This window comes from Oncorhynchus keta, chromosome 15 (assembly GCF_023373465.1).
Source record: "Oncorhynchus keta strain PuntledgeMale-10-30-2019 chromosome 15, Oket_V2, whole genome shotgun sequence".
Lineage (NCBI taxonomy): Eukaryota > Metazoa > Chordata > Actinopteri > Salmoniformes > Salmonidae > Oncorhynchus > Oncorhynchus keta.
Window position 1 is genome coordinate 43,620,314 of NC_068435.1, and position 26,723 is coordinate 43,647,036.

General features: G+C 46.5%; 2 protein-coding genes across 3 annotated transcripts in view; one reads left to right on the forward strand and one right to left on the reverse strand.

Annotated features, from left to right (window-relative positions):
- Window positions 1-26,723, reverse strand: part of LOC127907673 (uncharacterized) — a 308,290-nt gene that overhangs the window by 45,937 nt on the left and 235,630 nt on the right. The gene's annotated exons all lie outside the window — the stretch shown is intronic.
- epha4b (eph receptor A4b) overlaps window positions 1-26,723 on the forward strand; it is a 167,448-nt gene that overhangs the window by 30,140 nt on the left and 110,585 nt on the right. For both annotated transcript variants that reach the window (XR_008065426.1, XM_052464201.1), the window contains exons 3-5: window positions 7,051-7,251; window positions 7,461-7,568; window positions 7,852-8,203. Coding sequence is in view for 1 of the 2 variants with exons in the window: in XM_052464201.1 (XP_052320161.1) it covers window positions 7,051-7,251; window positions 7,461-7,568; window positions 7,852-8,203 (661 nt within the window). In the remaining variant the exon portion in view is untranslated. The remainder of the gene's footprint in view (window positions 1-7,050; window positions 7,252-7,460; window positions 7,569-7,851; window positions 8,204-26,723) is intronic.

The window sequence follows — 26,723 nt, forward strand, 5'->3', positions numbered from 1 at the left end:
GTTTAACAGTCTGATGGCCTTGAGATAGATCTCTCCAAAACAACATTGTCCAGTCCACCTAGTAGTCAGATTTTAGTCACAGAGATCATTTTGTCTCGTCAAAAAATAATTTTAGTTTAGGTTATAGTTTTTGTCGGAATCTATTTCGTTATGGTCTCATCAATTGCGACTGAGAAACAGGTGTTTGACTAATGTTTTTGTCACAATTGTTTTGTCGACTAAAATAACAATGCACTAATCACGACAATAGGCGCTCGTGTAGACCTGAAGGCATTGGATCGCTCGTGTAGACCTGAAAGCATTGGATCGCTCGTGTAGACCTGAAAGCATTGGATCGCTCGTGTAGACCTGAAAGCATTGGATCGCTCGTGTAGACCTGAAGTCATTGGATCGCTCGTGTAGACCTGAAAGCATTGGATCGCTCGTGTAGACCTGAAGTCATTGGATCGCTCGTGTAGACCTGAAAGCATTGGATCGCTCGTGTAGACCTGAAGTCATTGGATCGCTCGTGTAGACCTGAAAGCATTGGATCGCTCGTGTAGACCTGAAGTCATTGGATCGCTCGTGTAGACCTGAAAGCATTGGATAGCTCGTGTAGACCTGAAAGCATTGGATCGCTCGTGTAGACCTGAAAGCATTGGATAGCTCGTGTAGACCTGAAAGCATTGGATAGCTCGTGTAGACCTGAAAGCATTGGATCGCTCGTGTAGACCTGAAAGCATTGGATAGCTCGTGTAGACCTGAAGGCATTGGATCGGTGTAAGCGGCATGAAACTCTGACTCTGGCTGGAGACACTGACATCAGCGAGGTAGTCATTTTATTAGAATCAGTGAGTTGTCTAGAGTGGAGTGCAGGGTGTATTCAATAGCAGCAGTGTGGAGAGAGAGAGCAGTGGAGGTTAGAGCGATGGCTTCTTAAGCGTTCTATAGCTATATTTGGAGTCTGGAGGGGAAATTTACTAATTATTTCCGCTGCGCTGAAAATAATGTGACAGTCGCTGGCTCCGTTTTTTTTGTTGGGCGACTGCGATTTGGGGAGGGGGTTAATATTTTTTACGTAACACTGGGGTTGAGTTGCGTAACGGTGAAGGTAACAGCCCAGGAAGTCGCAGAATGCCAGTGTCACGCCTCTTTAGAACACAACAGAGGAATGTTAGTAGAAACCAGCTGAGCGAGAGAGTGATAGGGGACAGAGAGCTAAAATCTAGAGTATTTTCTTTCTGCCAGTGAAGGCAGCTTCGTTGAAAGGAAGTCGGTATGATTACAGCCTTGTCTGCTGGCAACACCAAGGCTGTGGGTTTCATTCCAGCGTGAATGCTTAGCTGAATGCATAATGTTAACCACAGACCTGGGTCAAATAGGCATTTCAAATACTTTAGGTATAATCTTGATTGGAGGTGGGTGGAGTTTGCACTTTTTTTGGGGACGATCACATTAGTCCCCTTGTATCGGGGCAGGCTAAATCAAACAGTCGCCGGTTGGACATGTGTATTTCACCCAGGTCCGGTTTACAGTTTGAAATAACGACCACGCTGTTTAACTCGCCACCTTGGTGGTTCAAGGCTCCTGCTTTGTGCCCGTGCTCTCGCACCCACTGGGTGAGTGGGGGGTAGTTACTTCAGGTGACATAGGACACACAGGCTGGTTGAGGCACCCCACAGCGTCAGGAGATAACGACAGGGATGATGATACCCTGCATTAGCCTGCATTGCCCTGCACCTCACCTCACAGCAGCCCGAAGTCACCCGAAGAAATAGAGGGAGAGAGAGCGAGGGGTAGAGGGGGGAGAAAGAAAGAGAAGCGAGAGAGAGAGAGAGAGAGCGATACAGAGAGAGAGAAAAATAGTGAGAGAGAGGGCAGATAGAAGGAGAGTGAGATAGCGAGTGAGATGGAAAGACCCAGAGAGAGAATGAGAGAGGGAGAGAACGACACACTCAGAGTTAAATGATGCAAGATAAACACCCGGCTTTAGCACCAGTAATAACTGGACGATTGACATGCATTTGTCTTTTCATGGTTTTTCTTCTGTTCAAGAACCAGACGTTTAGGCTGTCAACGAGTCTGACATGTGGCAGCAACCCTAGGGAACTGAAAAACGCATTATAGGCTACACACGCCTCTCTCTCTCACTCTCTCTCTCTAACACAGAGAAGAAAATGGGAAATTAGTTCTCTCAACGGGAGAGAAAAAGGGAGGAGAGAGACAGAGAGAGGGAGAGAGAGATATAAACAGAGGGCTGAGGTGCTGAGCAGCATGTCTCTCTGGGTCTTGTGTTTCATATAAGGGGGATTATCTAGTTAAACCCGGACCCCTGAACCTGCAGAGAGGTCACACAGACATTCCCACCGTTCAAGATATGGCCTTAGCTGGATAGCTGTCTCTCTGACTCAATCCACCACCACTTGACCCCCACAGGTCAGACTTAGTACGGCCTGCCCCATAGCCAGATGTGTGCTGGAGTCTGAGCAGAGCGACCCACTTCTATCACACAACTGGGGTGTTTGTGTTTCTGCGGCAGGATAGAAAACAAACACAACCAGTAATGATATTGCTTGTAGCTCTTTCCTGCAGTCAAATGACCTAGTGGCCTCATGGGTGGAATGTTATTCATATTTTTCATTATTTCATCATTAATAAACATTATTTCAAAAAAGCCACCGAAAATCCAGTGTTTCTGTGTCAAACGGTTTGTTATATTTCAGTCTTCTGTAATGTATATAAAGTGTAATATTGAGATGCAAACTCAAAATGTAATACATTTCAACTGTTATAGTTCATGTATGTGAGGTGTATACTTTTCTTTCAAAGTAGATTTGCTTAAGACTACCAAGAAACATTCTGTGCGGCCCTGATTTAGCCCAAGGCAGTAAAAGGTTCAGATATAGGCCCCGTATCTTTATGAATATATTTGGGAGCACCCCCTTTCTCTGCTCTCTCTCTCTCTCTCTCTCTCTCTCTCTCTCTCTGTCTCTTAGACAGATGCTATTTCAGAGTTTGATGGCCAATTATGTATAAGTATCTGTAACTACAAGATGATTGCGGGGGGAAATGATGTTAAGCCAATGAAGGGTTTAACCCGAGTCCTGATGTGACGGTTTTTTACCCTGCTTCAAAGCAATCAGGCCAGCTTCGTTGTGATTTGTCGAGGGATTAGAACACTCAAAGAGGAAAGTTCTGTCCAGAATGCTAATTAGCGGTCAAACTGAAATGCCATCGCTATAGCAACAGGTTCACTGATTGAGTGCGCGCGCGTGTGTGTGTGTGTGTGTGTGTGTGTGTGTGTGTGTGTGTGTGTGTGTGTGTGTGTGTGTGTGTGTGTGTGTGCGTGCGTGCGTGCGTGCGTGCGTGCGTGCGTGCGTGCGTGCGTGCGTGCGTGCGTGCGTGCGTGCGTGCGTGTTCGGTGATTGAGAGAGAGGGGCTAAACTCTCCAACCTGTCTAAACAGTTCTCTCTTTTTCACATCATCCATATGAATTACTTCAGAATGATTTTGTTTAGATAGAAAGTATAGGCTTGTTAGTTTCAATTAAACGTTGGGTTGGTTTTCTCGTATTTCCTGGTGAGGGAGGAGGCTTTTAGAAAAAATAGACATCAAGAATATGACCAGCATCATTTGATTCTACCTGTACTATATGTTGGAAATGAATAGTCTGTTGTTGGGCGATATGGCCAAAGTATCATATCGTATTTTTCAAATTTCTTACAGTATTTGATGGTATTTAATGTTTTTGAATAAGACAAATTCTACATTTGCTTTATGAGTAGGGTGTGACCCTAGGGTGGCAACACATACTGTTCTTTCTAATTGACTTAAATCTTTCTAAATTCTGATGGTTTTATACTGTTAAATTAAACTTCAACCCCCCAAATAATTCTGCATTTTCTTACATTTCTGCATTTCCTGCACTCATTTGAGATCATTTCCACACTGCCACGTAGGGCTGTACGATATTGGCAAAAAATGTAGGCCTTATTTGTAACCAAATGTTGCAATTATCATTATAATTCCATAGTTCAAATATAATAGTGGACACTTTGAAAACAGTGTTGTTTGACATGATAACGAAGAAATCGGCCAGAGAGGAGTTCTTGTGACAGGGTAGGAACCAAAGTGTTGGTCAGTGTTTCCTAGGGGACACTATAATCTTTGGCAACATGAAATGTTTTCTCTTAGCTACTTCATGTAGCTAACATATTCATGATTTGCCTAATCCTCTTCAGCTTAGAAGATACTGTTGCACAAACAACATGCTGATTTAGGCCTACACCATCACTGGTACCAGGCTGTAGCTAGCTGCTGTAGTTCACTGAGAGAACTGAGGAAAGGATTTGGTGAGGCGCGGATTTCGGTGAAGCACGTCCTTAGGTAGAGAGATAGTACAGATACCCACCTGGCCGCGAGACCAAACTGCCTGACAATCACCTTTCACATGGAAACAGCTCCACAAACAAGAAAGGAAGTCTGTGTAGTCCTCACACTCAACCTCCGCTCTGAGGGAAATAAACAAAACATCACGAAGCCCTCTTCATTCCTCAATAGCTATCCTCTTTAACTCCATAATCACCGCTCTCTAGGGAACTAGCCGCACGTGTGTGCCTCTGTGCAGTGTGTGTGTGTGTGTGTGTGTGTACAGCCGTGTATGCCCTCTCAGTCTCCTGTGATGTCCGACTGGTCCTGCTCCACACAGATGGGTCCGTTTAGCTGACAGCCGCGTCTGTAATTTACACGCATTCATCTCTCTCTCTCTCTCTCTCTCTCTCTCTCTCTCTCTCTCTCTCTCTCTCTCTCTCTCTCTCTCTCTCCTCTCCCTCTCTCTCTCTCTCTCTCTCTCTCTCTCTCTCTCCCTCTCTCTCCCTCTCTCTCTCTCTCTCTCTCTCTCTCTCTCTCTCTCTCTCTCTCTCTCTCTCTCTCTCTCTCTCTCTCTCTCTCTCTCTCTCTCTCTCTCTCTCTCTCTCTCTCTCTCTCTCTCTCTCTCTCTCTCTCTCTCTCTCTCTCTCTCTCTCTCTCTCTCTCTCTCTCTCTCTCTCTCTCTCTCTCTCTCTCTCTCTCTCTCTCTCTCTCTCTCTCTCTCTCTCTCTCTCTCTCTCCCTCTCTCTCTCTCTCTCTCTCTCTCTCTCTCTCTCTCTCTCTCTCTCTCTCTCTCTCTCTCTCTCTCTCCTCTCTCTCTCTCTCTCTCTCTCTCTCTCTCTCTCTCTCTCTCTCTCTCTCTCTCTCTCTCTCTCTCTCTCTCTCCCCTCTCTCTCTCTCTCTCTCTCTCTCTCTCTCTCTCTCCCTCTCTCTCTCTCTCTCTCTCTCTCTCTCTCCCCTCTCTCTCTCTCTCTCTCTCTCTCTCTCTCTCTCTCTCTCTCTCTCTCTCTCTCTCTCTCTCTCTCTCGATCCTCATCTGTTGCTTTTTTTCTTCCAACTGGTGAAATAGAACGAGAGAGAGAGAGAGAGAGAGAGAGAGAGGGAGAGAGAGAGAGAGAGAGAGAGAGAGAGAGAGAGAGAGAGAGAGAGAGAGAGAGAGAGAGAGAGAGAGAGAGAGAGAGAGAGAGAGAGAGAGAGTGAGGAAAAGAGTTGGCCTCGAGTAGAACGCAACTCGTTTTCTATGTCGCTGATACTCATGACATCGTCGTAGTTATAGCCTGTACACAGGGCATAGGGGTTCCCTTGGCCAGGTCAATTGGTCTGTAATATTCCTGGCCCTACCTATGACAAACTCCTAAATTGTTTCCTCTGTGCTACTCTAGTCCCAGCTCAGGAGGCAGCCCTGTGGAAGGCCCAGTGGATTAAAAGCAGCTGACTGAGAGTCTGTTTCCGTCTGTTTTAGTACTCAAGACTTTAGGTGAAATGTGTCAAGCCTTTGCCGGCTTGTCGACCTGTCGAGTTCAATTATCCCCAAAATCTGAGCTTTTTCTTTCGAGTCTACAACCCCCTTGTCTTTCTCTGTCCTTTTCTCACTTTCTTTCTCTCCTTTGCCTGTCTTAAACCCCCTGTCTTTCTCTTTCTCTCTCAATCCTGCATTCCCTCTCCTTTGTTCATTCTCTCTCTCTCTCTGTCTTTCTCGCTCTCTCTCTCTTTCTCCTTCATTCTATCTCTCTCTCTCTGTCTTTCTCGCTCTCTCTCTCTTTCTCCTTCATTCTCTCTCTCTCTCTCTCTCCCTCTCTCTCTCTCGCTCTCTCGCTCTCTCGCTCTCTGTCTTTCTCCTCGCTCTCTCTCCTGTCTATCTCCACTCCAGTATAATTTGCATCCCATCCGAGTGAAATTAGAGGGAAAGTTTTGCAATAGCCAGCTGCACTGACCATAAAATAGTTGCCTTTGTGTGTGTGTGTGTGTGTGTGTGTGTGTGTGTGTGTGTCTGAGGTTTGAATGTTGAAATGTGATATGTGTTCATCAGTCAGTAGTCTATACAGAGCCTGAAAAGAGACTGGTACTCTGAACTGAGAAGGTGGTCTGTGCATCTCCTCACCCCAAATGAGATTCATACTGAGTTGGCTCATTGTGTGTGTCTGTGCGTGTGTGTGTGCGTGTGCACGACTGTGTTTTTAAGCCTAGCTGTCTGCTTCCTCTTTGGTAGGTCCTGGTCCCTGAAACTCTATGAAACCACACTGGTTTATTTTCCTTTCCTTGAAGGAATAGAAATGTTTTCTCTCTCATGCGAGAAGTGTTCTGAATTACTTCTCTGAGCACAAGTGGAAACAGATGGCAATATATGAGGGGAGACGAAGTAGCTCTGTCCTACGTCTCTCTCCAGATCAAGGACACACACACACATACACATACACACACATAGAGTCACTCTCACACACACACACACACACGCACGCACGCACGCACACACGCACACACACACACACACACCGCACACACACACACACACCCACACACACACACACTCGCACCCACACACACAAATGCACATGTATGAAAACACGCATACACGCGCACGTGCGCGCACTATAATGTGATTACTTAAATGTACACAGATGTTTTTTTGTCACTTAAATACACACGCATACCCCCCGCCCTGCAATCCTCTAACCCCCCTTCTCTCTCTCTCCCTCTCTGCAGTGGGAGGAGATCAGTGTGATGGATGAGAGGAACACTCCCATGCGTACCTACCAGGTGTGCAACGTGATGGAGGCCAGTCAGAACAACTGGCTGAGGACGCGACACATCGCCCGCGACGGAGCGCAGCGCGTCTACATCGAGATCAAGTTCACCCTCCGAGACTGTAACAGCCTGCCTGGAGTACCAGGCACCTGCAAAGAGGTCTGTCTGCTCATGGTTTCCATTCTGTCCACAATTGTTCAATACTCCTTGCTTCAAGGCCACGTTTGACTGAAACGTCATGCCGTTTCGAATCTTGACCTTGGAGAAGTGATCTTTCGGGTCAAACCGTTTTCCATAGAGCTACGGCATAACAACAAGGCAACGTTTTTTAAATCAAATGCAAAAATGTCCATGTGTGTGTTTCCCAGACGTTCAACATGTTCTACTATGAGTCCAACAACGCCAACCTGTGGTTCATCAAGGAGAGTCAGTACATCAAGATAGACACCATCGCTGCTGACGAGAGCTTCACACAGGTCAGTGGAAACACAGACTCCCAAAGGGAGAGGTTGCCTCTAACTACAGATCTAGGATCAGAGTACCTTACCCCCCCAATCCTAACATTAACCTCAGATTTCCCGAACCATTCTTATCTTAACCATTAGAGGATGAAACAAGTTCTGACTGGACATGGAGTGAAGGGCAACTGAATCGCCGTAATAATAATGACCATAAACATCCTTTCCTACTGCGTCCGTTCGAGCTGAAACAGAACTGTAAAATAGGCCAAAGTTTGACTAATGCTTTCCCTCTCTCTAGGTGGATGTGGGCGACCGTGTGATGAAGCTTAACACAGAGGTGCGTGACATCAGCAACCTGAGTAAGAAGGGGTTCTACCTGGCCTTCCAGGACCTGGGAGCCTGCATCGCTCTGGTCTCTGTCCGTGTCTTCTACAAGAAGTGTCCCCTCACCGTGCTCAACCTGGCCCAGTTCCCCGACACCGTCACGGGGGGCGACTCGGCCCTGGTGGAGGTCAGAGGGCTGTGTGTGAACGCGTCAGAGGAGTTCGAGGCCCCCAGGATGTACTGTAGCGCCGACGGGGGTTGGCTGGTGCCCATCGGGAGGTGTGTGTGCAAGCCGGGGTACGAGGAGCATAAAGACTTGTGCCAACGTAAGTGTATTTAATCAATCTTTTTTTTCCCCCACTTCATTTCTTGAACTGGATTGTTGCTTAAGGGCTTGGAACCACACATCGGCTAGCCAGTGGCGGCTGCTGAGGGGAGGACGGCTCGTAATAATGGCCGGAACGTGTGAATTTCAGTGACAGGTTTTTGGAGAACCTTTCGGAAACCTGAACAAGCGTCCGGGCAAACAGGATGCTAGGCCGCAGATATTTTTTCCCCCACCATGGTATCGCGATACTTGGCCCGGTATCGTATTGTTTGTTAAGTGTTGGTATCGGGACAAGCCTAGTCGTGATAGATCTAGATCTAGTACTCTACTTAGAGCGGAGAAACTGTTCCAGACAGAATATGAATACAGATAGACGGCAACGTTGTGGAAAACAATTTGGTTTACCGGGATGGAATCATGACGACTGTGGGTATGTGGGTTACTACCCCCTGTTGGTGTGTGTGTGTGTGTGTGTGTGTGTGTGTGTGTGTGTGTGTGTGTGTGTGTGTGTGTTAGGCAACCCCCTTACGTAGCGAGGACAATGTTATGAAAGAGAAGGTCGGGAATTGCTTGGAGGCAGCTTGTGTTTGTGAGTGTCTGAGAGATCGAGAAGATGAGTACGTACCATTTGGAGGAAGTGGAGGAGAGGGGATGCCTCAGGTAGCAGAGTATTAAGTTGTTAAACTCCACAGATTTGAGAGAGAGAGTGTGTGTGTGTGTGTGTGTGTGTGTGTGTGTGTGTGTGTGTGTGTGTGTGTGTGTGTGTGTGTGTGTGTGTGTGTGTGTGTGTGTGTGTGTGTGTGTGTGTGTGTGTGTGTGTGTGTGTGTCAGCTGACCATTATCTTCCCTTGCTAGAGCTGTCTTAGGCTCAGTTGTGATAACTCAACCCCGTGGTACTGCATGTAGGTAGGCTGTTTGTTTCTCTGGTAAGATGCAGCTGAACATGCACAAGCTTCCTCACGAGTCCTTTGGGAATGTAGATTACAGTACCAATCCTTGTGCTCCGAAGTTCCTAGGAATATAATTGAATAAGAAGGATGGCGAACGTGCAGAGAGACGGCCGAATTTTAGGTGCGATTTCATTGTGTTTTAGCACCACCCGCTATGTTCGAAGGATCAACGCGCCAATAATCAGCACAATCTGCTTTTTCAAATTGCCGGCATCTTGACTCTAAAATTGGATCATCTATACTCTGCAAAAAAAAAAAAAAGAGGAACGAGAGCCATGTACAATATGGCATGAAGGCCGCCATCTTTATGCACATCCGCTATTATTGTGTGCTGGGTGCCTTTCACTGTGAGATCATCGTTGTGGCAGATAGCTATATTGGAATTACCACAGTTTCACTGCTGAACACTATTTTACGAACTCTCAGTTAAAACTTCATTGCAACTCCAGGTCCAGGCTAACACATCAAAGGCGTTTCACCTCTGGGCAATGTCACGTGTTAACGGAGACACACTCCCACTATAAAAATGGCCATATCTTTTTTTTACAATCAGGGCCAAGTAAATGCTATGTATGTTTTTATAGGTATTTGTTTGTGCTTTAATGCAATACTAACAAGTACTTGTTCAAATATATACTTGTTTTTATTTGAACAATTACTTGTTACTATTGTAAGATACACTGAGTACACCAAACATTAGGAACACCTATCAGTCAGGTCATGGACTCTACAAGATGTTGAAAGCGTTCCACAAGGATGCTGGGCCATGTTGACTCCAGTGCTTCCCACAGTTGTGTCATGTTGGTTGGATGTCCTTTGGGTGGTGGGGCCATTCGTGATACACATGCGAGACATGTTGAGCGTGAAAAACCCGGAAGCGTTGCAGTTCTTGACACAGACCAGTGCGCCTGACACCTACTACCCTGTTCAAAGAAACTGAAATATTTTGCCTTGCCCATTCACCCTGAATGGCACACATACACACATACAAAATCCATGCCTCAGTTGTCCCAAGGCTTTAATAAAACTCCTCTAACCGGTCTCCTCCCCTTCATCTACACTGATTGAAGTGGATTTAACAAGAGAAGTCAATAAAGGATCATAGCTTCAACCTGGATTCACTTGGTGAGTCTGTCATTGAAATTTTGTATACGGTGCATTTCGGAAAGAATTCAGACCACTTGAAATTTTACACACTTTGTTGCATTACAGCCTTATTCTAAAACGGATTAAATCGGTTTCCACCCTCATCAATCTACATACAATACCGCTTCATGAAAAAGCAAAAACTGTTTTTAGAAATATTAGCAAATTTATAAAATAGAAAACAATTCAAAATCACATTTATATAAGTATTCAGACCCTTTACTCAGACCTTTGTTGAAGCACCTTTGGCAGCGATTACAGCCTCGAGCTTCTCCCATTCTTCTCTGCAGATCCTCTCAAGCGTTGCTGTACAGCTACTTTCAGGTCTCTCCAGAGATGTTCGATCGGGTTCATGTCCGGGCTTTGTCTGGACCCCTCAAGGACATTCAGAGACTTGTCACGAAGTCGCTCCTGCGCTGTCTTGGCTGTGTGCTTAGGGTCGTTGTCCTGTTGGAAGGTGAACCTTCGCCCCAGTCTGAGGGCCTGAGCGCTCTGGAGCAGGATCTCTCTGTACTTTGCTCTGTTCATCTTTCTGTCGATCCTGACTAGTCTCTGCTGCTGAAAAACATCCCCACAGCTGCCACCACCAGGCTTTATCGTAGGACTGTTGGCAGGTTTACTCCAGACGTGACGCTTGGCATTCAGGCCAATTAGTTCACTCTTGGTTTCATCAGACCAGAGAATCTTGTTTCTCACTGTCTGAGAGTTGTTTGTGTGCCTTTTTGGCAAACTCTTAAGCGGGCTGTCGTGCCTTTTACTGAGGAGTGGCTTCCGTCTGGCCACTCTACCATAAAGCCCTGATTGGTGGAGCGCTGCAGAGATGTTTGTCCTTCTGGAAGGTTCTCCTATCTCCACAGTGGAACTCTGGAGCTCTGTCAGAGTGACCAATGGGTTTTTGGTCACCTCCCCGACCAAGGCCCTTCCCTCTCTGAATGCTGCAAACAAACCTTTGTGTGGAGACGACTCTCAAATAAACACTACCTATGGGCATTAATATGGAGTTGGTCCCCCCTTTGCTGCTATAACAGCCTCCGCTCATCTGGGAAGGCTTTCCACTAGATGTTGGAACATTGCTGCGGGGACTTACTTCCATTCAGCCACAAGAGCATTAGTGAGGTCTGGCGCTGATGTTGGGCGATTGGCGTTTCAATTCATCCCAAAGTTGTTCGATGGGGTTAAGGTCAGGGCTCTGTGCAGGCCAGTCAAGTTCTTCCCCACCGATCCCAACAAACAATTTCTGTATGGACCTCACTTTGTGCACAGGGGCATTGTCATCCCCAAACTGTTGCCACAAAGTTGGAAGCACAAAATTATCTAGAATATCTTTGTACGCTGTATCTTTAAGATTTCCCTTCACTGGAGCTAAGGGGCCTAGCCCACCAAACTTTACAGTTGGCACTATGCATTGGGGCAGGTAACGTTCTCCTGCCATCCACGAAACCCAGATTCGTCCGTCGGACTGCCATATGGTGATCTTAGGCTTGGGTGTGGCTGCTCGGCCATGGAAGCCCATTTCATGAAGCTCTCTTGACGAACAGTTCTTGTGCTGACGTTGCTTCCAGAGGCAGTTTGGAACTCAGTAGTGACTATTGCAACCGTGGACAGGTCGATTTTTACATGGTACGCGCTTCAGCACTCTGTCCTGTTCTGCGAGCTTGTGTGGCCTACCACCTCACGGCTGAGCCAATGTTGCTCCTAGACGTTTCCACTTCACATAACAGCACTTACAGTTGACCGGGGCAACTCTAGCAGTGCAGAAATTTGATGAACTGACTTGTTGGAAAGGTGGCATCCTATGACGGTGTCACGTTGAAAGTCACTGAGCTCTCCAGTAAGACCATTCTACTGCCAATGTTTGTCTATGGAGATTGCATGGCTGTGTGCTCAATTTTATACACCTGTCAGCAATGGGTAGGTAGAACTTACCCTAGATCTTTACATTGTAATTCCATTGACGATTGTCTGGTCTTGATCAATATTGCATCTTTTAAAAGAAGACCTAAACGTTAAGAATAACTATGTCAATAATCACTCAGCTTTTAACAAATAGGTCTGGAGGTCACAAAGAGACGTGACACCCCTGTGTAACGCTCTAATGTGCCCCCAGAAGCACAGCACAATGCTTTTAGTACTAAACACACTGCTCCAAACAAAAAAAGAAGGTGTCTGCCCCGCCCTCACAGCTACTCAGAGCTTCTGAAGAGCTTCCACAGGGAAAAGTAAGGTAACACTGACTCACTAATGCATTTAAATCAGCCTGGCTCTCTCGCTCTCTCTCTCTTCCCCCTTACTTGCTCTCTTGTCTCTCTATCTCTCGCTCTACCCCCATCCCTCTCTCATCCCTCCTTTTTGTCTCCCTCTCCCCTTTTCTCTTTTGTACTGTGTGAGGTGTTAATGGAATCATTACTGCTGCGGTCCCTGTCAGACACCCAAACAACCAGACTCCTCCAATTATATAGAATATGTTATCTTTCCCCATTTGCTCGTTTTTGCTGCTGTTCTCTTGTTCTGTAATGGTACTTCTGTCTCCCTTCACCTAGCGCCCCTTTCATCTCCCTCTCTCTAGACAGACAGCCAACAGAGGTAGAAAGAGAGCGAGACCGAGAGCTCTTTACTTACGCAACTCACCCTTGTCCTCCATCTTCCTCCAACTCCCTCTCTTAAACGTACCCTTAATCCCCCTTCTCCCCTATGCACTCTCTCTCTCTCTCTCTCTCTCTCTCTCTCTCTCTCTCTCTCTCTCTCTCTCTCTCTCTCTCTCTGTCTCTGTCTCTGTCTCTGTCTCTCTCTGTCTCTGTCTCTCTCTGTCTCTGTCTCTGTCTCTCTCTGTCTCTCTCTGTCTCTGTCTCTGTCTCTGTCTCTCTCTCTCTCTCTGTCTCTGTCTCTCTCTCTCTCTCTCTCTCTCTCTCTCTCTCTCTCTGTCTCTGTCTCTGTCTCTGTCTGTCTCTGTCTCTGTCTCTGTCTCTGTCTCTGTCTCTGTCTCTCTCTCTCTCTCTCTCTCTCTCTCTCTCTCTCTCTCTCTCTCTCTCTCTCTCTCTCTCTGTCTCTGTCTCTCTCTCTCGCTGTCTCTCTCTCTCTGTCTCTGTCTCTCTCTGTCTCTGTCTCTCTGTCTGTCTCTCTCTCTCTCTCTCTCTCTCTCTCTCTCTCTCTCTCTCTCTCTCTCTCTCTCTCTGTCTCTGTCTCTGTGTCTCTGTCTCTGTCTCTGTCTCTGTCTCTCTCTCTCTCTGTCTCTGTCCCTCTCTGTCTCTCTCTCTCTCTCTCTCTCTCTCTGTCTCTGTCTCTGTCTGTCTGTCTCTGTCTCTGTCTCTGTCTCTGTCTCTGTCTCTGTCTCTGTCTCTCTCTCTCTCTCTCTCAATTCAATTCAATTCAATTCAAGGGGCTTTATTGGCATGGGAAACATGTGTTAACATTGCCAAAGCAAGTGAGGCAGACAACATACAAAGTGAATATATAAAGTGAAAAACAACAAAAATTAACAGTAAACATTACACATACAGAAGTTTAAAAACAGTAAAGACATTACAAATGTCATATTATATATATATAATATATACAATGTACAAATAGTTAAAGGACACAAGATAAAATGAATAAGCATAAATATGGGTTGTATTTACAATGGTGTTTGTTCTTCACTGGTTGCCCTTTTCTCGTGGCAACAGGTCACAAATCTTGCTGCTGTGATGGCACACTGTGGAATTTCACCCAAAAGATATGGGAGTTTTTCAAAATTGGATTTGTTTTCGAATTCTTTGTGGATCTGTGTAATCTGGGGAAATATGTCTCTCTAATATGGTCATACATTGGGCAGGAGGTTAGGAAGTGCAGCTCAGTTTCCACCTCATTTTGTGGGCAGTGAGCACATAGCCTGTCTTCTCTTGAGAGCCATGTCTGCCTACGGCGGCCTTTCTCAATAGCAAGGCTATGCTCACTGAGTCTGTACATAGTCAAAGCTTTCCTTAATTTTGGGTCAGTCACAGTGGTCAGGTATTCTGCCGCTGTGTACTCTCTGTGTAGGGCCAAATAGCATTCTAGTTTGCTCTGTTTTTTTTTTTTGTTAATTCTTTCCAATGTGTTAATAATAATTATCTTTTTAATAATAGTTTTCTTTTTGTTTTCTCATGATTTGGTTGGGTCTAATTGTGCTGTTGTCCTGGGGCTCTGTAGGGTGTGTTTGTGTTTGTGAACAGAGCCCCAGGACCAGCTTGCTTAGGGACTCTTCTCCAGGTTCATCTCTCTGTAGGTGATGGCTTTGTTATGGAAGGTTTGTGAATCGCTTCCTTTTAGGTGGTTGTAGAATTTAACGGCTCTTTTCTGGATTTTGATAATTAGTGGGTATCAGCCTAATTCTGCTCTGCATGCATTATTTGGTGTTTTACGTTGTACACGGAGGATATTTTTGCAGAATTCTGCGTGCAGAGTCTCAATTTGGTGTTTGTCCCATTTTGTGAAGTCTTGGTTGGTGAGCGGACCCCAGACCTCACAACCATAAAGGGCAATGGGCTCTATGACTGATTCAAGTATTTTTAGCCAAATCCTAATTGGTATGTTGAAATTTATGTTTCTTTTGATGGCATAGAATGCCATTCTTGCCTTGTCTCTCAGATCATTCACAGCTTTGTGGAAGTTACCTGTGGCGCTGATGTTTAGGCCAAGGTATGTATAGTTTTTGTGTGCTCTAGGGCAACAGTGTCTAGATGGAATTTGTATTTGTGGTCCTGATGACTGGACCTTTTTTGGAACACCATTATTTTGGTCTTACTGAGATTTACTGTCAGGGCCCAGGTCTGACAGAATCTGTGCATAAGATCTAGGTGCTGCTGTAGGCCCTCCTTGGTTGGTGACAGAAGCACCATATCATCAGCAAACAGCAGACATTTGACTTCGGATTCTAGCAGGGGAGGCCGGGTGCTGCAGACTTTTCTAGTGCCCGCGCCAATTCGTTGATATATATGTTGAAGAGGGTGGGGCTTAAGCTGCATCCCTGTCTAACCCCACGACCCTGTGTGAAGAAATGTGTGTGTTTTTGCCAATTTTAACCGCACACTTGTTGTTTGTGTACATGGATTTTATAATGTCGTATGTTTTACCCCCAACACCACTTTCCATCAGTTTGTATAGCAGACCCTCATGCCAGATTGAGTCGAAGGCTTTTTTGAAATCAACAAAGCATGAGAAGACTTTGCCTTTGTTTTGGTTTGTTTGGTTGTCAATTAGGGTGTGCAGGGTGAATACATGGTCTGTTGTACGGTAATTTGGTAAAAAGCCAATTTGACATTTGCTCAGTACATTGTTTTCATTGAGGAAATGTACGAGTCTGCTGTTAATAATAATGCAGAGGATTTTCCCAAGGTTACTGTTGACACATATTCCACGGTAGTTATTGGGGTCAAATTTGTCTCCACTTTTGTGGATTGGGGTGATCAGTCCTTGGTTCCAAATATTGGGGAAGATGCCAGAGCTAAGTATGATGTTAAAGAGTTTTAGTATAGCCAATTGGAATTTGTTGTCTGTATATTTGATCATTTCATTGAGGATACCATCGACACTACAGGCCTTTTTTGGGTTGAAGGGTTTTTATTTTGTCCTGTAACTCATTCAATGTAATTGGAGAATCCAGTGGGTTCTGGTAGTCTTTAATAGTTGATTCTAAGATCTGTATTTGATTATGTATATGTTTTTGCTCTTTGTTCTTTGTTATAGAACCAAAAAGATTGGAGAAGTGGTTTACCCATACATCTCCATTTTGGATAGATAATTCTTCGTGTTGTTGTTTGTTTAGTGTTTTCCAATTTTCCCAGAAGTGGTTAGAGTCTATGGATTCTTCAATTGCATTGAGCTGATTTCTGACAAATGTTCCTTCTTTTTAATTTAGTGTATTTCTGTATTGTTTTAGTGATTCACCATAGTGAAGGCGTAGACTCAGGTTTTCTGGGTCTCTATGTTTTTGGTTGGACAGGTTTCTCATTTCTTTCTTAGATTTTTGCATTTTCATCAAACCATTTGTCATTATTGTTAATTTTCTTGGTTTTCTATGGGATTTTTAGATTTGTAAAGCTGAGAGGGCAAATATCTGTCTTTTCTATGCCAGGTTTCTTCAGGATGACAATGTCTGTGTTAAAAGGGATTTCTTTGTTGTTGCCTAATTGTTTTTTGGTAGGTTTCTGCTGCATTCCTTCCATCTATAGCATTTCTTAATGTTACTCAGTTCCTTTGGCTTTGATGCCTCATGATTGAGTATTGCTCTGTTTAAGTAGACTGTGATTTTGCTGTGGTCTGATAGGGGTGTCAGTGGGCTGACTGTGAACGCTCTGAGAGATTCTGGGTTGAGGTCAGTGATAAAGGTCTACAGTACTACTGCCAAGAGATGAGCTATAGGTGTACCTACCATAGGAGTCCCCTCGAAGCCTACCGTTGACTATGTACATACCCAGCGTGTGACAGAGCTGCAGGAGTTGTGACCCGTTTTTGTTGGTTATGTTGTCATAGTTGTGCCTCATATGTGGGGGGATGCCTGGGACGTATGTGTGCTTCCATGTTGAGGCCCTCTTTGCGGGGGTGGGGTGCATGGGGTGGGCAGGAGTGGCATAGGTCTGATCTGAGGGGGCCTAAATGGGGTGTGGGCATGGTTGACGTGGGGGGTGTTGATTGGTTGGGGTGGGGGTGTGGATGTGTCTGGGTGTGCGGTGGTCTGGATGTAATTCCTCTTGGCGTGGGTCCTCTATGTGTAGGTCCAGGGGGCCCTGCAGGTCTGGGAGGGTGTCTCGCCGGTCTGGGTGGGGTGTCTATTGATCTGTTGCTCCTGTGTGAAGTGTTGGGGATACGTTTGAGAGCGTCTGTCCTTTAGAGTTCGGGCAAAGGTGGGCACTGCTGCCTTGTAGAGGTGGACCTGGTCATAGAGGCTGTTCAAGTCCAGGGTGGAGTGGTGGGCCAGGAAAACATTTGGTTTTGAGGCACAGTCACGGTCACAGTCTCTCTCTCTCTCTCTCTGTCTCTGTCTCTGTCTCTATCTGTCTCTGTCTCTGTCTCTGTCTCTGTCTCTGTCTCTGTCTCTGTCTCTCTCTCTCTCTCTGTCTGTCTCTGTCTCTCTCTGTCTCTCTCTCTCTCTCTGTCTCTCTCTCTCTCTCTGTCTCTGTCTCTCTCTCTCTCTCTCTCTCTCTCTCTCTCTCTCTCTGTCTCTGTCTCTGTCTCTCTCTCTCTGTCTCTCTCTCTCTCTATCTCTCTCTGTCTCTCTCTCTCTCTCTCTCTCTCTCTCTCTCTCTCTCTCTCTCTGTCTCTCTCTCTCTCTCTCTCTGTCTCTGTCTCTGTCTCTGTCTCTGTCTCTGTCTCTGTCTCTGTCTCTGTCTCTGTCTCTCTCTCTCTCTCTCTCTCTCTCTCTCTCTCTCTCTCTCTCTCTGTCTCTCTCTGTCTCTGTCTCTCTCTCTCTCTCTCTCTCTCTCTCTCTCTCTGTCTCTCTCTCTCTCTCTCTCTCTCTCTCTCTCTCTCTCTCTCTCTCTCTCTCTCTCTCTCTCTCTCTCTGTCTCTGTCTCTGTCTGTCTCTGTCTCTGTCTGTCTCTGTCTCTGTCTCTGTCTCTGTCTCTGTCTCTCTCTCTCTGTCTCTCTGTCTCTGTCTCTGTCTCTGTCTCTCTCTCTGTCTCTCTCTCTGTCTCTCTCTCTCTCTCTCTCTCTCTCTCTCTCTCTCTCTCTCTCTCTCTCTCTCTCTCTCTCTCTCTCTCTCTCTCTCTCTGTCTCTGTCTCTGTCCATTGTGTCACTAAGGGGCTTGGGGACCTCTGGACTGATGATTCTGCTCTCCCCCTCTTTAAACATTTATAAGCCATGGATCTCTCTTTCCTCTCTTTCTCTTTTTCGTAAAACAAAAAGCAAAACAGAAATGTAAATGATAGTTGAGGTAACAGGACGTGTGCGTGTTTTTTTTAGTCCCTTTAGTAATTAATTGACTGTATTTAAGTCAGATGAGATATCATGGTAGGAGCTCCGTCTCTCTCTCTTTCTGTTTGTCACTCTCCAGTTCTCTCCTTACTCTCTCCGTGTCTGTATTTTACACCCCCGCTCTCCCTCCCTATCTCCCTCTCTGCTCTCCTATTGGCTGTGAAGCCTACATTCACATGAATTCATCCTCATCTGCCCTGTTACTGGGGTTACATAATCATCCAATACACACACAACACACACACTCTCTCTCTCTCTCTCTCTCTCTCTCTCTCTCTCTCTCTCTCTCTCTCTCTCTCACACACACACACACTCCTCCCTGTCTCCCTCTCTCATGCGTGTGTCAGTGTGTCTCTCTGTCAGTGAGCAGTGTGTGTGTGGATGTTCCTGCAGCCTGTGGGTCTATCCTGGGGCTCCACAGTGAAGAACCACGCTGTAGAGCTGTCTGGCCCTGACAGCACCAATTACTGAACCTCTGGACAGAGAGAGGAGAGAGGGAGGAGAGGAGCGAGAGGAGCGAGGGACAGCACACCTGTCCTCCTCAGCAGCCTCTGCCCATCTCTCTAGCACGTCTCTCTTCTCCCTCTCTTTCTCTCTCACTCGTTCTCTGTCCCCTTTCCATCCCCTCAACCTCTCTCACATCCCTCCTTCTCTCTGTCGCCGTAGTGATTGACGGTGGGAAAGGAGAATGTAGGTCAGGGTGATGTTGAAGTCCATAGCTCTCTGCCTGTCTGTCCTTCACTCCTTCCCTGTCACTGACTGAGAGTACGACTTAATGCTAAGAGCTGGCTTAAAGGGATACGTTCTACGAGAACTAAATCAGTCTCTAAATGGGTTCATGGAATCAGACCTGCTTTTACAGACCTGCTTCTGGTAAACAGATCACGTAAGCACGGCGATTGGGACCTGTTGGCTTTGTGCGTGTTCGTCGCTGGGACAAACGTTAGAGTAGAACTGTGTATAAGATAGGTCAACACAATAAGCCTCGTTCTCTCAGATCCATCAGGTGGAGTGAACGGGGGAAGAGGGAAGGGGATTACTTTCTGATTCAAACCCCAGCCCGATCCACAACAGAGGCTGGTTCCTCCCTTCCGTGCTTTCATAACAAAGGCAATGGAAACTCAGTCAAATGTCTCCTTGTCAGATGTTCATTCAATCATTCAATCAAACCTGGGCTTGATAACACAGGAAAAACTTCATCTCACTGTTGCCTTTTCTCCAGTCTCACTTTTCTATCACATCTGAGAATACTGCCTTTGTGAAATAGTGAAAGATCGCTTGCCCGCACGCACACACACACACACACACACACACACACACACACACACACACACACACACACACACACACACACACACACACACACACACACACACACACACACACACACACACACACACACACACACACACTGGAACAGCTAGCCTTGTGGGGACACACAATTCAGTCCCATTCAAAATCATATTTTCCTCTAACCCCTAAACCTAAACCTTAACCCTAACCCGTACTCTTTCCCTAAACCTAACCTTAACCTAAAAACCTAAGCTTAACCCTAACCCTAAACCTAACCCTAGCTCCTAACCCTAAAACGAACCCTAGCTCCTAACACTAAAACTAACCCTAGTTCCTAACACTAAAACTAACCCTAGCTCCTAACACTAAAACTAACCCTAGCTCCTAACCCTAAAACTAACCCTAGCTCCTAACCCTAAAACTAACCCTAGCTCCTAACACTAAAACGAACCCTAGCTCCTAACACTAAAACTAGCCCTAGCTTCTAACACTAAAACTAAACCTAGCTCCTAACCCTAAAACTAACCCTAGCTCCTAACCCTAGCTCCTAACACTAAAACTAGCCCTAGCTCCTAACACTAAAACTAACCCTAGCTCCTAACACTAAAACTAACCCTAGCTCCTAACCCTAGCTCCTAACACTAAAACTAACCCTAGCTCCTAACACTAAAACTAACCCTAGCTCCTAACACTAAAACTAGCCCTAGCTCCTAACACTAAAACTAACCCTAGCTCCTAACCCTAGCTCCTAACCCTAAAACTAACCCTAGCTCCTAACCCTAGCTCCTAACACTAAAACTAAACCTAGCTCCTAACCCTATTACACACACACACACACACACACACACACACACACACACACACACACACACACACACACACACACACACACACACACACACACACACACACACACACACACATTCTCTCTCTTTATATCTCATAAGAGGATTGTTTTCCCTTTTGTGAGGTAATGAAAGGGTTGGTGTAGAAAACAGATGTAGGAACAAGGTTTATCTAGAGACCTGTGAAAGACATTGGGCTCATTTAGACACAGCTCAGCATGTGATCTTTAAAGCTCTACAGGGACCAGGGAAATCATGTCTGGTTTTACTACCTGTCTAACCCAGCGCTACGTCTCCCTCCACCCTTTACTAGCGGAAGGAATGTGTGCATGTGTGTGTGTGTGCGCAAATGTCTGTGCGCGTGTGGCCGTGCTGGCAATTCGGTAAAGCCCACCTGAGCACTTTTGTGTTCTGAGAGACCTTTGAAGGTCAAGATCTCCTTCATCCCTAAACCTTTAACCCACCCCCCCACCCCCCACCCCCTCGCCAACTCTCCTGCTCTGAGGTGTGTCAGATACAAAAGGACTTAGAAATGATGGTGTGTGTCTCTGTGGTGGGTGGGGAGGGTTGCTGTTGCTGCAGTAAGCTGTTGAAGTGTTGAGCAGCAGGGAGGTTTTACCTTGGCCCAGATTTTACCATTGGAGAAAATATACAAATATATACACGTATATTATATTGAACAAAATCCCCTTGAACATCAATTTACCACTCTATCTCTACCTCTCTTCGTGTGTGTATGTGTGTGTGTGTGTGTATGTGTGTATGTGTGTGTATGTGTGTGTGTGTGTGTGTGTGTGTGTGTATGTGCGTGTGTGTTTATGTGTGTGTGTGTGTGTGTATATGTGTGTGTGTGTGTGTGTATGTGTGTATGTGTGTTCGTGTGTGTTTATGTGCGTGTGTGTTTATGTGTGTGTGTGTGTGTGTGTGTGTGTGTGTGTGTGTGTGTGTGTGTGTGTGTGTGTGTGTGTATGTGCGTGTGTGTTTATGTGTGTGTGTGTGTGTATGTGTGTGTGTGTGTGTGTGTGTGTGTGTGTGTGTGTGTGTGTGTGTGTGTGTGTGTGTGTGTGTGTGTGTGTGTGTGTGTGTGTCTTTCGCTTTTTCTTTCTGTCCGCCAGTGTGTTATTGTGGCTTGATGGGCCCAGCTACCGTTGATATTCAACCATGCTTTCTCCCATTCGCCTTTCTCCCGCTCTACCTCCCTTTACCTTAGCCCTCTCTCTCCATCCTCCCTTCCTCTCCCTTTACCTTAGCCCTCTCTCTCCATCCTCCCTTCCTCTCCCTTTACCTTAGCCCTCTCTCTCCATCCTCCCTTCCTCTCCTCTCTCTCCTCCTTCCTCATCTCTCCTATATAAAATGGCTGACCCCCGGTGAGGTAGAAGCTGGTAGAAAGACTTTGTAGAGAAAAGCAGGCCAAGGACTTTAGTGGGAGAGCAGTGAACGCTGTAAAAACTCCTCACATCCTAATATAGAACCTCTATTGCCTACAGGGGAGGAGACGGGGAGAGAGGGGGATAGAGAGGATGAGAGAGAGAGAGGATGAGAGAGAGAGAGAGAGAGAGAGGGAGAGGGAGAGGGAGAGAGAGAGAGAGGAGGGAGAGGGATAGAGAGGATGAGAGAGAGAGAGAGAGAGAGAGAGGAGAGGATAGAGAGGATGAGAGAGAGAGAGAGGATGAGAGAGAGAGAGAGAGAGAGAGGGAGAGGGAGAGGGAGAGAGAGAGAGGATGAGAGAGAGAGAGAAAGAGAGAGAGAGGGAGAGAGAGAGAGTGAGCGACAGAGTGCAAGGGAAAGGAGGAGAGAGAGTGAGCGACAGAGTGCAAGGGAGAGGAGGAGAGAGAGAAACTATCCTGGGACTTGGAGCATATTTGATGTTAATTGGGCACATTCTGTGTTCCATTGAGAAACACAGCGATGCTACGGTTCACCCTTTGTGGAATAATCATCACATTCCTGGCCCACAGCAAGTACACATTACACAGTCGGCTTCGGGGGCAAGGTGTGCGCGCATTTGTGCGTGTGTGTTTGCATTTGTGTGTGTGTGTGTGTGTGTGTGTGTGTGTGTGTGTGTGTGTGTGTGTGTGTGTGTGTGTGTGTGTGTGTGTGTGTGTGTGTGTGTGTGTGTGTGTGTGTGTGTGTGTGTGTGTGTGTGTGTGTGTGTGTGTGTGTGTGTGTGTGTGTGTTTGCATTTGTGTGTGTGTGTGTGTGTGTGTGTGTGTGTGTGTGTGTGTGTGTGTGTGTGTGTGTGTGTGTGTGTGTGAAGACTCGGGCATCAGAAAGACAGAGGGAGCGTGCGGGCAGCCGGTGAGTCTCCTGGAGAGGAAACCAAGCCTCGGGAAGGGAGTGATTAACCCTCCACCCTGCACAAACACACACACACACACACACACACACACACACACACACACACACACACACTCCAGCCCAGAGGTGGATGGGTTCCAGATGTGCATTGGGCCAGGGGGACTGGTGTTAGTCTATCCTGGAGATCCAGTGACTTTAGACTTTAGATTGAATAGGACCCACAGTCTCCCTTGTAATGGCTCTGCAGGAAACGAGGAAACGACTCACTCAGCTATATAGACAGAAGAGTCTGGAACAAATGGTCTGTTAGTGTTCAGGATCCCTGGGAAATGGTTTTGTTGGAACAGGAGTGTTGGAGCATAGGAACAGTGGTACTTCAGTTATTGGGGGTATTTTATATGTTATATATGTTATATGTATGTTGTTCACAAAGACAGAAGAGAAAAGGGGAAGTTAAGTTTGTGTAGCGGACAGAGGAGGACACTTCTGTCTGCGCTCTGTCTCTAATCCAACAGGCACGCGAGGTTCCGGACCTTTTGGTCAAAGAGAGAGACGTATTTCTTTGTGACACACTTGACTTCCTTCCGGGTGGTGAAGGTGTGTAGGGGGAAGCGTATTGTCTGTCGCGCACTTGATCTGAGCAAAATATATACATTCTGTTATCTTCCAGAGGTTAGAATGAATGGATGACCAGCACACATGCACAAACACCTGGATTTATATTCAGCCAATATGGCGTGTGTGTGTGTGTGTGTGTGTGTGTGTGTGTGTGTGTGTGTGTGTGTGTGTGTGTGTGTGTGTGTGTGTGTGTGTGTGTGTGTGTCTGCAGGATCTATCAAAGAGCAATTTACAGCGAGCTGTGAAAAGGAATTCTCAGAGGTTTCACAGAGGGGCGTCTTCATCCCATACAGCTTGTTTAGACGTCGTAGTAGAGACAGTTTACTACCTTCGCCCCGTCTGTTTCGTCCCTCTGCTGGACCAGTTGGCAGGCAGACTTTACTACGACACGTAACAGTCAGAGGAAGAAGGTCTCTCTCGCTCTCTTTTCCTCTCCCTCCATCCCTCTCTTCCTCTGAGGTGAGGCAAGTGACAGACGCGGTAGCGGAGAGAGGCACGGGGCTCTACTCCCCCCTGCCTGAGGAAATGAATTATTGAGAGTGATGAACTGAAAATAACATGAAGGAGGAGAGGAAGAGGGCGATGAAGACTCACCCTCCACTCGCTCTCTTCCTCTCTCGACCGTGGGACTGGGCGATGAGGGGAAAGTTTGCTCAGTGTGTGTGTGTGTGTGTGTGTGTTTTTATGAGAGTGACGGCGTCGTAAAATATTTACCGTAGTCTATCTCACGTGGTGAGAGAGAGGGACTACGCAGCAAACCTCCTCTCCTAATCTCCCCCTCTGTCTCTCTCTATCCCTTTCTCTCTCTATCCCTCACTTTCTCTCTCTCTCTTTTCTTTAGCTCACTTGCTTTCCCTGTCAACCGCTCCCCCCCCCCACACGCACACACACACACACACACACACACCTGCTATCAATTTAATCTGTTTTTAGACTGGCTGATAATAGCCTCAGTGGGAATGCATGAAATGAGTCTGTGATCAGCTAAGGTTACCCCTCGGTAAAGTGAGTGGGTGTTTTTATGTATCTGTGTGTGTAAGTGTGTTTGTTTTTAATTGCACTTAATTTCCTTCTCTTCACTCCACATGTTATTTCTTTCTCTAACTCACTCGCTCTTTCGCTCTCTTGTTGTTGTGTGTGTGTGTGTGTGTGTGTGTGTGTGTGTGTGTGTGTGTGTGTGTGTGTGTGTGTGTGTGTGTGTGTGTGTGTGTGCTCGCGCTGGTGCCCCTGTCACTGCGAAATAAAATAAATATTTGTGCAGGAGCTCTGGCAAAGGTCAGGGTCAAAGTATGACACCCAATGGGAAATGAGACACACACACACAATTCCATAGATTAACCCTGAAGGTTATCACACACAATTCCATAGATCAACCCTGAAGGCTGTCTGTGTGTGTGTGTGTGTGTGTAGGTGTGTGTGTGTGTGTGTGTGTTCGCGTGCGTGCGCGTGTTCTTACAGGCCTGCGTACGTCCGTGTGTGTGCATGTTTGCGGGCTTGCATGCATCCATGTGTGTATGACTGGTGCTGAGTTTCAAAGTTCCCCTTGACCAGTCCCTGTAATTGGACAGCATCCAGGGGACTGAGAGCAAATCAGAGCAGGGATTGGAGTGTGCTCATGTGTTTCACATACTTTTGGATTTGACAGACCCCGTCAGTCTGCATGTGTTACTGCCTTGTGTATGTCGTCAAAACTAGACGTCTGCATGTTGGTGTTTGTCTGTATCAGAAAGGCTCAAGTTTGACCTCATGGGTGAAAGGTTAAAGGTCAGTCTGGTTTTATCCATCTGTCTCCCTCGGCTCTGACTAAAGACTATAACAATCTCTTGATTTAGGAGTCCCTCTGGGTGTCAACAAATGCCAAAACGTTTTCGCACTCGCTTTCTTCCTTTCTTCCTGACACTATTTTGCTCTCAAATTCTCGTTCTTTTATTTTCTGTCTCTCTTACTCTCTCTTTCACACATGCCCACACAGACACACACTTGTTCTGGTCCACTGTGCTGGGCCCGGGGCAGAGGGTGGAGGGAAGAGGGGTGAGAGTGTATTTGGGAGGATTAGACACGGTGGGTTGGTTATTAGGATTCTAACTCCTCAGATTAGGGATTAAAGATTAGGGTGGAGAGCGAGAGGCTCAGGGTGGAGTGACTCATCGTGCTGATGACTCTGTTCCACCCAGACAGAAAGACATATACTTACTTGTCAACCACGCCTCACACACACACACGTTATGATCTTCTATCTTCATGGGGACCTACAATTGATTTCTATTCAAAAATCCTATTTTCCCATAACCGCTAACCCTGTAAACCATAACCATAACCCTTAACCATATCCCTAACCTTAACCCAAAAGCTAAACCTAGCCCCTAGCCCCTAACCCTAAACATAACACTAACCCTTACCATATCCCCAACCTTAACCCTAAACCTAACTCCTAACCCTAAACCCTAACCACGAGCCCCTTACCCTAATTCTAACCCTAACCCGAATCGTAAACCTAACCCCTAAACTTAAAATAGCCTTTGTCCTCATGGGGACATGGGACAGGGGAGAATGTTCCTTGTTTTACTATCCTTAAGTGGAATTTGGGGAATTTCAGGTCCCCAAAAGGATAAAATAACCAATGACCCAACACACACAGACACTCACACCCACACGCACATACATAGACAAATAGTAGTAGAAGTGGGAATGAAATTTATTGTGATTTTGGTGGAAATCTTTCTTTTTTTTTTTTTACCCCCTTTTCTCCCCAGTTTCGTGGTTTCCAATTGTTGTAGTAGCTACCTATCTTGTCTCATCGCTAGAACTCCCGTACGGGCTCAGGAGAGATGAAGGTTGAGAGCCATGCGTCCTCCGATACACAACCCAACCAAGCCGCACTGCTTCTTAACACAGCGCGCATGCAACCTGGAAGCCAGCCGCACCAATGTGTACCTGGCCACCATGGTTAGCGCACACTACGCCCGGCCCGCCACAGGAGTCGCTGGTGCGCGATGAGACAAGGACACCCCTACCGACCAAGCCCTCCATAACTCGGACGACGCTAGGCCAATTGTGCGTCGCCCCACGGACCTCCCGGTCACGGCCGGTTACGACAGAGCCTGGGCGCGAACCAAGGGACTCTGATGGCACAGCTGGCGCTGCAATACAGCGCCCTTAACCACTGCGCCACCCGGGAGGCCCCTTGGTGGAATTCTTGCTATGTCATGTACTCTGTATGTCTGTACTGCATAATAGCCTGTCCCATGTATGTAATGCATAATAACCTGTCCTATGTCGGTACTGCATAATAACCTGTCCTATGTCTGTACTGCATAATAACCTATCCCATGTCTGTACTGCACAAAAACCTGTTCTGTGTCTGTACTGCACAATAACCTGTCATATGTCTGTACTGCACAATAACCTGCCCTGTGTCTGTACTGCATAAAAACCTGT